Source organism: Saccostrea cucullata, unplaced genomic scaffold, assembly GCF_032062105.1.
Source record: "Saccostrea cucullata isolate Sc308-1 unplaced genomic scaffold, CSIRO_AGI_Scuc_v1 ctg23741, whole genome shotgun sequence".
NCBI classification, from domain to species: Eukaryota; Metazoa; Mollusca; class Bivalvia; order Ostreida; family Ostreidae; genus Saccostrea; species Saccostrea cuccullata.
Window position 1 is genome coordinate 7,620 of NW_026923195.1, and position 13,023 is coordinate 20,642.

The 13,023-nt window shown below is 34.3% G+C and overlaps 1 protein-coding gene across 1 annotated transcript; it reads left to right on the forward strand.

The window, feature by feature from the left end:
- Positions 1 to 3,860: 3,860 nt before the first annotated feature.
- On the forward strand, positions 3,861 to 11,146 carry LOC134263413 (N-acetylated-alpha-linked acidic dipeptidase 2-like). Its single transcript, XM_062745751.1, has 17 exons — positions 3,861 to 4,371; positions 6,151 to 6,451; positions 6,763 to 6,888; positions 7,293 to 7,479; positions 7,920 to 8,016; positions 8,262 to 8,351; positions 8,436 to 8,521; positions 8,631 to 8,750; positions 8,978 to 9,063; positions 9,158 to 9,221; positions 9,342 to 9,501; positions 9,625 to 9,715; positions 9,860 to 9,949; positions 10,135 to 10,300; positions 10,391 to 10,472; positions 10,586 to 10,678; positions 10,784 to 11,146. The coding sequence occupies exons 1-17, from the start codon at positions 4,142 to 4,144 to the stop codon at positions 10,992 to 10,994; spliced, it is 2,280 nt and encodes a 759-aa protein (XP_062601735.1). The 5' UTR covers positions 3,861 to 4,141; the 3' UTR covers positions 10,995 to 11,146.
- Positions 11,147 to 13,023: the final 1,877 nt, after the last annotated feature.

Genomic DNA, 13,023 nt, shown 5'->3' on the forward strand with positions numbered 1-13,023 from the left:
ATGTGTTATGCTTACTCCAATAAACATGATAAAATCATAATTATTTACAAATTCGTTGCAATGCGTGTTTTACAGAAGCGGGGACTCTACATAGAGCTCTTTCTTATTTAAAAATCTTCAATTCAGTGTAACTCGTGTTGCTTGTCGCAGAATGTGGGGTGTCCTTAAACATTACGACGAATATTTCTTGTTAGTTTCTAAAGAAATGGGCGTGTCATTTTGTTATAATTGACATTCAAAACATGACTCAGAACGTTTCATCCGAAAGAAAAATTTTACCACTTCAATGCGCTTCATTGTACCGTATCTAAAGAAATAAGTTAAATCTGGTAGTTAATTTGTGATTAATTTGTTGACCCCCCAGCCTCCTTAAATAAAAAAATACCCTTTATACCTGATTATTTAAGGAATCACTGTCTAGTTTTGAGGGTATGCCAGGGCATCAACAATAGTGGGAAACATGGGATAATTTGCATAACGGGCGAAGCCCGTTATGCTAAAATTATCCCATGTTTCCCACTATTGTTGATGTCCCTGGCATACTCTCAAAAGTAGACAGTGATTCCTTACATTTCCATTTTTACTTGAAATAACCATTTTAAAATAAATCTAAATACCGTCTAATTGAGTAGATTTGAAATGCACAAGACCCCATGACGTCAAATTTTACTATAAAAAATAGTCCCAAAAAACACGAAACAAATTCATTGATTATTTAGTTACCGTGGTCAATTATCAACATTTATAAAATAAACAACAAAAGAATTTTAAATTATGATCAAAGTAATCTTGTTAACTTTAATTATATATGTGACCTAGATTTAGGTTGTCGGAAGCACGAACATATGTAGGCACTATGTCACTTCTCCACCGCCATATTGAATGCAATGTTGCAGTTGATGAAACGGGAGTTGCAATGGTCAGCATGGTCAGGAAACCGATTTGTATGGATGTTAAGATAACAGAAGAAGTTGAGTTGCGTAAGAAGTTGGGTGGTAATGACTAAGGGACGATGTCTGTATCAGATGATGGAGTACGTGCAGATCCATGTGGCAATGTCAATTTCTCCACGTGGCTGTTTACCAGGAAGTGGAGTTCTCGATCTCGCGAGGCCTCGGTGATAGTGGACAGCGTTGCGCTAGTGACTTGCTTTCGAGCCGAAGATAATTCATTATTTATTTTGTTTGTTAAAAGGATATATCATATCAAATTACTTAGTAAACAATTAAACAAAACATCTATTTTTTCTTTAGTATATTTATACGCAAGTGATATACATGCAGGTTGACACCTGACCTTTCAGTATAGAGAAATATACATACCACAGGGTATTACCATGAAATTAACAAGGTTCACTATTGTAGTGTTTATCATAGAGAAAACAACTGGAAATGGAAATATAAATGTTTATCATTAGGTAAGGGCACATTTTTTTCTTTATTTAAAGAAAAATAAGTAACGTCAGGTGCCTGTATGACATTTTTCATCGTTTAGTTTATTTTTCTCACGCAGGCTGTATTGTATTGTATTGTACATATTTCATGTTTGTACCTTCTCTATACTGTAGTGCAGTTTTAAGAGAATCAACTAGTGTATTGTATTGTGTAGTAAGAAATATAATATATGATTTACATGTAATTGCGGTTATTCAGAAGAGGCATAAAAGAAACATGCATATAACACTTCATCTTCGCTAGCCAAGGGTGACGATCCGCTCCTCTCCTCTTTCACCCTTGTCATCTTCGCTAGCCAAGGGTGACGATCCTCTCAGAGTGAAAAGAGGAGAGGAGCGGATCGTCACCCTTGGCTAGCGAAGATGATAACACTTTGGTTTTTGTTTTCAAAATGTATATGATTTTTATAACCATCATAATTTTTAATGCTTTAAAATTCAAACGATAAACATATTACTTTCAACCAAGAAGCCAAATTAAGCCCTTTTCAGATCTTGCGAAAAGAAATAGAATTCACACCGTCACGTATGCCACGAGAGAAACGTTTGCTTTTTTTCTCTGATTAGATTGGGGTTATGTTGGAGACGGAGTCCGATCCATTATTAATCGCCACACAGAAAGTGAGAGAATGTGGGCGTTGTCAATGTTTCGAAGACGTCATGGCGGTGAGTATGAAAAAGAAAATACTGGCATGAAAGTTATTTTCCTGCAGGAAATTAGGTTGAGGAGATAATATTCGCTGAATTAGAAACCCTGCGATTTCATCATACAAATAATACTTATCACAAGATAATAAAATTTATAACAAAATTGTGCTTAATGTCAATCGATTTATCGAAAATGAATACATACATGTCCAGGGAATTTAATTGTTTTCTATGTGGATGTACCGTTAGTTGCATTTTCGTCTCCTTGTTTTTACAGAAGAATGTACGACGGTTTTGAGATTGGCGAGATTCTTACTTGAAATAGAAGGTAATTATACTGTCATTAGCTGAAGAATGTAAACATGTAAATATATAAACTGTCACTCATTGTCCAACCTTGATTTCTATTATTCAGCAGAACAAGCCATCATCGGAGATTAGAAGTTTTGACTAAAACACAGACACATAAAGATGCTGTGATCCATATTCCAGGAATAGAGGGAAAATGTGCCATATAGTTTATATAGTTTTTATAAAGTACTTTATTTTCTGTTATTACTAATGTGTTTTTTCTTAATTGATATTCTTTGCATGCTTATATTGCTTTTAGTTTTTGTTTATTTTTGTTTATTTTTATATGTTATCTATATTCATTTTCATGCTAACCAAACATTCCAGTTTTAATAATAAATGTTAAAAGAAAAGTAATTTTGCAAACTTACATTTCTTTTTTAATAAAATGTTATGATTTCTTGGAAAAGGGATCTGCTTTGTATCATATGCCATGATACCATGAGAGTTCAAAAAGTCAGAGTTCGACCATATTCAAAGCCATCATATATTGCGTATGGAAACAATCTCTGAGTATAGAATGTTTCTCGACCCCCACCACATCCCCGGTTTCATGAAAAAAATATTATCATTACTTACAATTCAATTTTATGCATGCAATGTCCAAAAAATGAGTTCCATGCTTTTGATATTCTCCTAGATGGATTTTCATATATCTATTGCAAAATGGCAGTGGTTGGCCTTTTTTTTTTTAGCTTTTGAACATGAAGAATTGCGTGAATTTTACTCCGGTTGGGCAAATTTGCAGTGATACAGATCGTTCGGCATTATAGTGTGGACGTGTCCTATTCCTGTGAATCTATGCAAAACTGACATCCGCCACTAGTTCTTTTAATTTCTATAATTGATGTAGGTACATATGTTGGTCCTCGTTGAGTTTGTAATGATGCTTGTGAATGATCGAGGCTAATGTCGTGCACGGACCTAGATTTAAGATTCGCAACATCGTTTTCCATAGGAGACATTTTTTTTGTCCATTTGAATTGCAACTAATCGTAGTAATTCCACTGGAATTAAAACAAAATTTTTGACTAAATATGAATTAACCAACCATCTCAAAATGGATCTGCTCTTGTTTAATAACGAACGATAAAAAGCAGCTTTCTGATAGCAAGGTACCATAAACTATGCAAACATACTTTATTGGGTGTTCTGTTCATAACATTATGTGCGAAAGATGGACACAGCTACATGTATTTTAATAGTCCTTTTCAACATCGATCTCCTCCCCACAATGCAGTCTTTTTTTAATGACTAATGAGTGTTCATATAAGTATAATTATAAACTATTAAGAGGGAATTAGAAACGATCCTCTTGCAATACCCCTCCCGCTTTTTGAAAAAAAAATGGATAGAGCTGAGGGAACTTAATCAATGATAAAAAGATAACGTCTGCACAATTAAGCTGCTTTGTAGGATTAACATGTCAAGTTTATCTTACCAGCACAAAAGACACTTATCACTTACTTAGATCTAGAGCGTCCAGGAACTATATTACTCTGTGTAACATCAAATTCGCAGGATTTTATAATTTTATAACACGGCAATATACCCTTTATTTGCCAAAAATGATCAAACACAACACTTAACAATTTACGATATCCACGCCGGCCGAATTTATAAGTGCAGTGTACAAGGAGAATTTTTTGGTGACTACGAAGTTTATTCAGGGTTGAAGATAAGTTAACAATGAACCCTGTGCACCGACAAGCTAGGAGAAAACTCTTACTATGGACGCTTATAGCGGCCGCCGTGGGGTTAGGAATCGGTATGATAATTGGGAGATTTGGATTCTGTACGGAGGATAATAATGAAAATGTTCCAGGGATACCAGAAAGCCTTGTTCAAGATGGAGACCCAACCATCTCCTCCGAGATCATTAGTCAGATTAGGAGCGAAAATATTAGGCAGTATTTACGGTAATATATTGTGATTTTCTCTTTTTCATTTGACTTGTTGGTTAAAAAAAAATAAGAATTTGTCATATTCATTCAAATGTTTTTGGTTGCAAACAAAATTTGATGAATACGCATTTTTAACCACAGCGAGATCCTATCAGTTGTGTTTTGAACGTGTTAATTTCATTAATATCATATGCTACACTGACAGTGTACGTATCTTGTCAAGATAATGCACCCTTTTGAAACTCAGCACACTATTGAAAGATGTGAGATATTCATTTTTAGGGGAGACCAATAAAAATGTTGTTGACTTTACCTTGCGCATGTACTTTGTATATTTATGACAAGTATATACACACAATTATCCCAAAATAAAGTGTAATTTGTTAATAACTAATTATGTCAAGATATTAACAGTACGCAAGAGAAACATAATGACTAGAGTCTTTTTAAAGAATAAAACTACCCTATTAGTTTATTTTATCTGTCCTACAAAGATTTTTTTTTACATTTTGTTGACATATTGTCGAACCCTCCAAGATTAAAAAAAGTTTGTTTAAAACGAGTGGGAGTTATTCTCTTAATAATTTTTAGTATGTCCCCCCCCCTTCATTTCTTCGTTTAAAAAACGATACATCGTGCATCGTACCGGTAGGCACTGGCGGATTTAGAGGGGGCGCCCCATCCTTTTATGTCTAAAATGTACATAAGATTCAATAAATCTTTTTTTTTTTGGGTGTGTGTGGGTGGGTGGGGTGGCTGTGGGCCCTTACCCCAATCCAAAACTGGTCCACCCCTGGATCCGCCACTGCTACCGACAGCTTGATTCTCTCTCTTGTGTTGATCTTTATCTTATCAATGCAGAATCACGGTTTATCTCAAGACGATATATTTTCTCCCGTTGCTTATTCAATGCATTTATGCCACAACAGAGGACAGGTTTTTGGGGGTGAGCCATGAGCCCTATCTGACATTCCTAAGTTAAGGTGGATGTCAGACCCTATAAATATGTTCCTGACATTGTGAGATACCTTTGTCCCTGTATATCGACAGGGGTGATGTTTAACTGAAAACATAAGATGGTACATGCAGTTGAATTATTAGTTTGTGTTATCTAATGGACATCCCCGCCAATATCGCTAACGGACTGAATCAAAGTACTAAAAGTACTGAACTTAGGAAATTTTAAGAAACATTTGCCTTTCAAACTGGTTGGAATACTCTTCTGAAGATGAGTGCAATATTACTTTTGTGATTATCCTGATATATACATGAACACCAGAGAATTCATTCATCATAAACTACAATGAAAATGTACGATCCTCTTCTACTTCGATAAAAAGAGCTATGTGTATAGATTTGAAATGGAAAAATCTCACTGTCTTTTTTGGATAAAAATTGAAGAAGACATCTTGTCTTTTTATATGATGTCTACCGGTAATTAAAAAAAATCGGTGCAGTTTTAAAGGCAGGATAATGCCAATATTTAAAATACTTGATACTATTTTTTGATACTATACAAGCAATTTCAAACATTGAAACAAATGACAAACTGCTATTTACTAAGTATATAATATAATTCAGAGACCAGATAAAGATGAGATTAACTATTTTGTAATGAATATAAAAGTGTCAAGAGACTTTTCAATATGTTACATAATTTAGCTGGTCAGAGATATTTATTTTGAAAATAGTACTGTGACAACCGCGGTTTACGTCATTGATTGACATTGAAAATGAATAATTATTTTAATGGAAAACACAGAAAAAATATTGTACGTTTCTTTCTTTAAAAAGTGAACTCTCCAGAAATCCTCATCTTGCCGGAACAGATGCAGATTATGATCAGGCCAAGGATCTTCATGACTTCTGGAAATCAGCAGGTCTTGATGAAGCGTTCATCACACCGTACGACATACTGCTGTCCTACCCGGAAACAGAGGACGAGAGCAAGATGAACCAGATATTCGTCTACGATTCTTCTAATAACACTGTGTGGGAGTCCGCCTTGTACGAACCCATCCTGGACCCGAGCGAAAACAAGTCAAATGTTGTACCTCCATTTAATGCCTACTCTGCACCTGGGGATATAAGTTCGGTAGGCGAAAATTCAGTGTTTTTGATAATATTTGATAATTTGCATAAACTTTAAACACACATGTCACTTTTAGCAATACAAATCAATGAGTTATGACACCTTGGTTTTTTTTTGTTTTTTTTTTGGGGGGGGGGGGGTGGGGTGGGGGGTGGGGGTGACGTAGTTTCAAATGTAACAGTGTAAATTATTTGATCGTGGGATAGATTACTATCAGTATACCCATCTAAAAAACATTATGATTAGTATTCTTTTACATTTGTTAAGAAATGAACTTGAAGAAAATTTGACGATCAGATATTGTTTTTCTGTAGACGGACCTTGTGTACGTAAACTATGGACGGGTGGAGGATTATAGATGGCTGGCAAACAATACGAACATCAACGTAACAGGGAAAATCGTACTGGCTCGGTACGGCAAAATCTTCAGAGGTGACAAGGTCTGTAAAACGGGGGGTTGTTATGGACAGGAACACTTCCCTCTTTGATATATACTCTCCAGGGATTATTCTTTTCCGCCATTTTTCTTCTCCCCATAACTTTTTTTTTTTACAATTAATAATCCCTATATAAAGATTTTTAATAATATTTATACTTAATGCATAATACACTTAAAGTATGGATCCAGCAATACAGAACAATTATTTTTTATTTGATATACAGATACATTTTGTTAAAAAACTTTTTTAAATATGAAATATAACAATAAACCATTTTTTAAATCACCAGGTGAATATATACTAGAAGACTAGTACAGGGGGGGATCCGTCAAATTTGAGGGAAAAAGCATTAGATTTTGCACTTAGTAGTATTAAACAATTTCCCATATATTTCTTTATATAAGGTCAATCAAGCATACCTTCATGGGGCTACAGGAATAATAATCTACTCTGATCCGGCGGACTACGCCGTGGACGGTGAGAATTCCCAGGTGTACCCCCACGACTGGTGGCTCCCAGACACGGGCACACAGCGGGGGACGATATTTCTCGGGAAGGGAGACCCTCTTACTCCGGGATACCCGGCTACAGGTACAGTAAAACTCGGTTATTATGAAGTCACTGGGACCTTTGAAATCACTTCGCTATATCCATAATTCATTATATTCGTATAAGAAATTTGTTTTATTCATATAGCTGGGGATAAAAAAAAACTTCGCTTTATCCTTGATTTTGCAATATCCGTGTTCGTATTAAACGAGTTTTTAAAGACGAATGGCATTCTCTAATGTATACATTAAAACACGGTTATATCGAAGTGCCAGGGACATACGATTTTGCTTCGTTGATTATTAGCGTAATTCGTTATCCCGAGCTCCCTCAAGTTTACAATATATAATAAAGCTACAGGAAATGAAAATCACAGTGACTTCACTGTAAGCGTCAATTCATTACAAGCATGTTGGCTATAACCGAGTTTAACTGTATTGCATGGTTTTAAATTACAAGCTCTTTACTGATTTCACTTGCAGAGAATGCATACAGATTGAATGAGAGCGATCCAGAGGCAAAGCTTCCCAAGATTCCGTCTCATCCGATTGGATATGGTGTTGCCAAAACACTGATTGGGTAATTTATTGGAATGATTTTAAATCAAATATTTTTCAAATATACCGGTATATGTACTTCTGATATCTGTGAAACAATGCATGTATCTTTAAATTTGATCCAACCTGTCCGTGTTTTAAGCCCCTTTTCACATATTTTCATTTATATATATATTTTTTAGATCGATTACTGTGTGTTATTTTCAATCTTCACATTTATATGTTTGAAGTAAAGAAATGACTTCCTGTTTATGTCACTTAAAACAGATACATGAGTGGAGATGAGGTCCCACAAAGCTGGAAAGGAGCCCTCAATATAACTTATAGATATGGCGGACAATTAAGTAACTCTGGATGGTATGTGAACATTAAATTTTTTAAAGAATAATTATGCTGTATCGATTGTAATATTTAATTACATTTTCATTTTTCTCTCTTTAGGCGGATAAGAATAAGAATTTCTACGAAGAATAGTAAAAGAAGAACCTACAATGTTTTTGGGATCATCCGTGGAAGAATTGAACCTGGTCATCTAATAAGAACCTTTTTTTAAATAATTAAAAACATTAGTTTTAATTTTAGATAAAATTAACATTGTGTCCTTTACTAGCAATTTGCAAAATTTTGATTTCTCAGATAGGTATGTGTTGATGGGCAACCATCGTGACGCGTGGGTCTTTGGAGCAATCGATCCCTCCAGTGGAACAGCGGTAATGAAAGAGGTGTCCCGAGTAATGGGAAATCTTGTTCAAACAAGTGAGTTAAAAATGAACAAACTCTTTTAGAAGTTTTATTGATTATCAGACTGAAACTTACACATACAATGTAGAATTAAAATAAAATTATAACAAAATATATTTTTTGCAAATCCTTTCAAAAATAGCAAAGTAAATATTTATTTGTTTTGAACACCTTATGCCGATATGACCTATTCTGCTATTTTAGAGAATCTTGATCTATTTTCTTAAATCTTGTCTTTGTAGACAGGTGGCGCCCACGTAGAACGATTGTTTTCTGTAGCTGGGGTGCGGAAGAGTATGGGCTTATAGGATCTACAGAATGGATAGAGGTGAAATAAAATACATTTTTTTAGCATGAAACTTATAGAAGATTTTGCTTTCAAAAATTAGAAAGTTCATTGAAAATGATTTTTTTTAATGTAGCAATATGTGAAAAATCTGGGATCGCGAGCAGTTGCCTATTTAAACGTGGATATTGCAGTGCAAGGTACATTAAATGAATTTCTCCATCTTTTTTGTGTGTTTGTTTTTGTTTTGTTCTTTGTTTTTGTCTGAGGAACATTAAATGAAGATTGAAAAAAAATAATAAGCTTTTTTTCGTAATTAGGTAATTACTCGCTTCGGTCCCTTGGTACACCGTTGTTAAACTCTGTTATTTACGATGCTACAAAGAAGGTTCCAAACCCGGACGAGCAGGAATTATCAATTAAAACCGTTTATGATAAATGGTTGGCTAGTTTTCCAGACACAGACAACAAACTTCCAAGGTATAATTCTTGCCAATCTGACGTTGTCAGTAAAATATCTTATATTTCACGAAACTTTCAAGATAAAAATACCGGTACTAGGTATACAGTTATAAATTCACGGATTTTATTTTACGGTTTCAGAATTGCGGACATGGGGTCTGGTAGTGATTATGCCCCTTTCATCCAACGTGTTGGTCTACCCTGTCTGGATATTCGATACACATACAATTCAGTGAGAATTTAAAAATAAATCAGGAATTTCATATATTTTATCACAAGCGTCATATTTTCGTGGAAAAAAGAAAGGACAGAATAGTTATTTTCATCTGCCTTACTATAGTGTATGATTAAACTATCTGTGAACAATTTTTTACAGAACAAATACAAAATTTCTTCCTACCCACTTTATCATTCAAAATACGAGACCTTTAAGGTGGTGGACGAGATTATGGACCGCGGTTTCAAGGTAACAACTGTTTTCTCCGATTCATTTTTGAACAAAGTGAAAGAAATTGCATGAAATTTAGCATAAAGAAGTTTTTTATTCTAAACTTGTTTTACAAATCTGCATATGCAGAAAAAATTCAAAGAAAGACAAGACTTGTTTTTATCATCGAAGTTGTAGTAATGGCAGATTCCTTTCGAATATAGCGTCACCGGGCAGTGGGACAAACGTGGGCGGAGTTAGCACGGAACCTTGCTGACTCCCTGATTATTCCATTCAAAGTTGAGGACTACTCCCTTAAACTGCATAATCTTATTAAACAACTTGATTCTGATTTTGGAGACTTAATGAGCAAAAACGGGATTCAATTAGGCAAGACTGAGACTTTTGATCTTTTTTCACTTATATTTTGATTGTTAAACATCTTTCTGAGGAGTTCTATTTTTTTTTTTTTTGATTTAGAATTACTTTACAACGCTTCAAATTTGTTCACGTCTGAGACAACAGCTTTTCAGAAATCGGTTGACGCAGTAAACAAGTGGGAGTAAGTTTACACGCAGTGTAAATATTTCAAGATGCAGAAACTGTATTTAAATTTTGAAAAAAAAAATAATCACGTAAAGTTTTATAGACCAAATATTATCTTAATTTTTATAGCCCATTCGCTATTCGGAAAATAAACGACCAGCTCCTTCAGTTAGAGAGAGCATTCATTGACCCCCAAGGTTTACCAGGGCGCCCAGTGGCCAGGTATAATCACATGTTTACTAGTCAAAAGTTTGAATCGAATCGTAAACTTTTCAATTTGAAAAAAAAACGCAAATATTTATGTTATTTTTCAATCAATTTATTCAGACACGTCCTTTTTGCGGAGAGCAGTGTAAATACATACGCTGGTAGCAGTTTTCCGGGACTGGCGGACGGAATGTTTGAGATAGAGGGCAGTCCAGATGAACAAAAGAGATGGGAAACAGTGAAGAAACATTTTACCGTCATTCTCTATACAATAGAGTCAGCGGCATCTACTCTTCGTGAAACGTCTAGATTTATGCCAATGTACACGTAGCAAGGGACAATCTTTAAAATATTTTAAATTCTATTTCGTTAAAAAATAATCTTAAATTTCATTATTATCATTTTCTTGTAAATATTCACATCATAATCAATTTGTGCACCATCATATGTGTTTTCACTTTTTTTCCCCGTGTTTTGTAATGGTTGAGATTTTCAGAAAAACCTCATAAGAAATAAACCTGTAAAATATGAAAGCCCTAGTGCTTACTGTTCCAAAATTATGTCAGGGTTTTTTAGAAGTGGGTCAACCTTTAATGTCAAGGTCAAAAGGAAAAAATTATCATACCCATTGGAAGGGCTTGTCATAATAACTTGACATGTGAAGTATGGAAGCCCTAACAATTGACTGTTAAACAGTTATGTAATTTTGTGCAAAAGTGATTCAAAGTCAAGAGGTCAGATTTGGTACCCAAAGAGAAGGATTCAAGGAATACACTTGTGAAATATGCAAGCCATAGCCCCATCCACTCATGATGGGTAATGGGCAAGGAATTATTACATTATAAACTGCCTTAATATATGATTTTTGGCCAAGTGACCTTGAAGTTTGACCTACTTATTGTAATTAATATGAATAATGTAATTATTACCTTAAATTGGACAAAACTTTTGAAAGAGAAAAGATAGGGCTCTCATATTGCACATGTGTACATGTATTTCTTGTGACAAAGCATTTAAAAATATAACACTATGATTTTTTACCCCCTGACCTTGAAGTTTGAGCTACTTTTAAAAATTTAACCCTGGTCATAACTTTTCATGAGAAAAAAACAGAGCTTTCACATGTACATGTATATTACTTGTGACTAGGCCTTTCTAGAGACAATATGATTATGCTTACGCGGGTTATGTATTTTTTCTGCAACAGCTGCTTCCGTTCATTCCAGTAACAACAAACAAAGAAAGCATCTTATTGTTTGAATATACTTTTACTATTTCACAACAAAACGTTCAGAGACTGCACATACTACGATTCTTGTCTGATATTGAGACCAAAGATAATTTTGCCTTTTTTATATTCGCCTGCCAGCAATAGCCTTTCCTCAACGAATATAGAACATTCTTTACTAATCACTGAAAGAAATAAAATACGACGTTACGACACCATTTTCCTTGCAACTGATTACTTTCTCCTCAATCTTATTAATATTTATAGGTCAATCGGACATTTTTGGTTGGTGAAAATTTACAAAATAGCGACAACGGATCTTTAGCCCTTCAGTTCTACTATTTATTTGTAACATTTAAGTTAGGCCAAAATAAAATTATAGGTTTTTTGGAATTGCCTCCCGCCTCTTTGAAATGCCCCCTCCTGAAAAAATTTTATTGACCAAAAGTTAGAAGGTTTTTTTATTTAATTAATTTTTGGTCCATTATATGCATCACATACACCATACAAAACACTCAAAAATAGTGTCAGATCAATGTAAAATTAGGTTTATTTGTTGATGGTAAATATTTTTTTTTAAAGTCAGAAAATGTATTTACTGTTTACTGAGATTTTTATCAGAAATTTATCTTCAATAAAAAAAAATATTTCCCTCCCTCCCTCCTGTGTCTGAAACCCTTCAGGCAGCAATTCCAAACAAGCAATTTTTAAGGATTGTCTCTCTTAAATAAGAGACATCTTTGTATTTTTCAAAGATGAATTGTATATTTTTACGAGTAAATAACAAAACGGATGGAATTTCGTTAAACATCGCTAAAACTTTCTTACGTAGGGTATTTGAAACATTTTATGAATAAAGTTTACAAAGCTCTGGCATGTGCATCTTATACAATCTAGGGTGGATGGAGGAGGAGAGCTTATAAAGCAGGGACCTGGAAGCGCCTTCACATTCCGCTAAAGACAAAGCCCCTGAAAGATGTTTTTGAGTCTCAAGTTACTCAGGTTGGCCAAAATGGTTTTTTTTCCTGAGAGAAAGTTTTTTTAATATATCTTTATACCTATTGTCATTATTGATAAAATATTATAAATCAAACAAAATTCAGTGATCAATAGAAACACATACATGTACCGG

Excerpts from the sequence above, each read along its gene's own strand:
- LOC134263413 (XM_062745751.1), top strand. The coding sequence starts at position 4,142 with ATGAACCCTGTGCACCGACAAGCTAGGAGAAAACTCTTACTATGGACG. Across the intron at positions 7,480-7,919 it reads TCCGGGATACCCGGCTACAG|AGAATGCATACAGATTGAAT; the intron begins GTACAGTAAAAC and ends TTTCACTTGCAG. Across the intron at positions 10,679-10,783 it reads CCAGGGCGCCCAGTGGCCAG|ACACGTCCTTTTTGCGGAGA; the intron begins GTATAATCACAT and ends CAATTTATTCAG.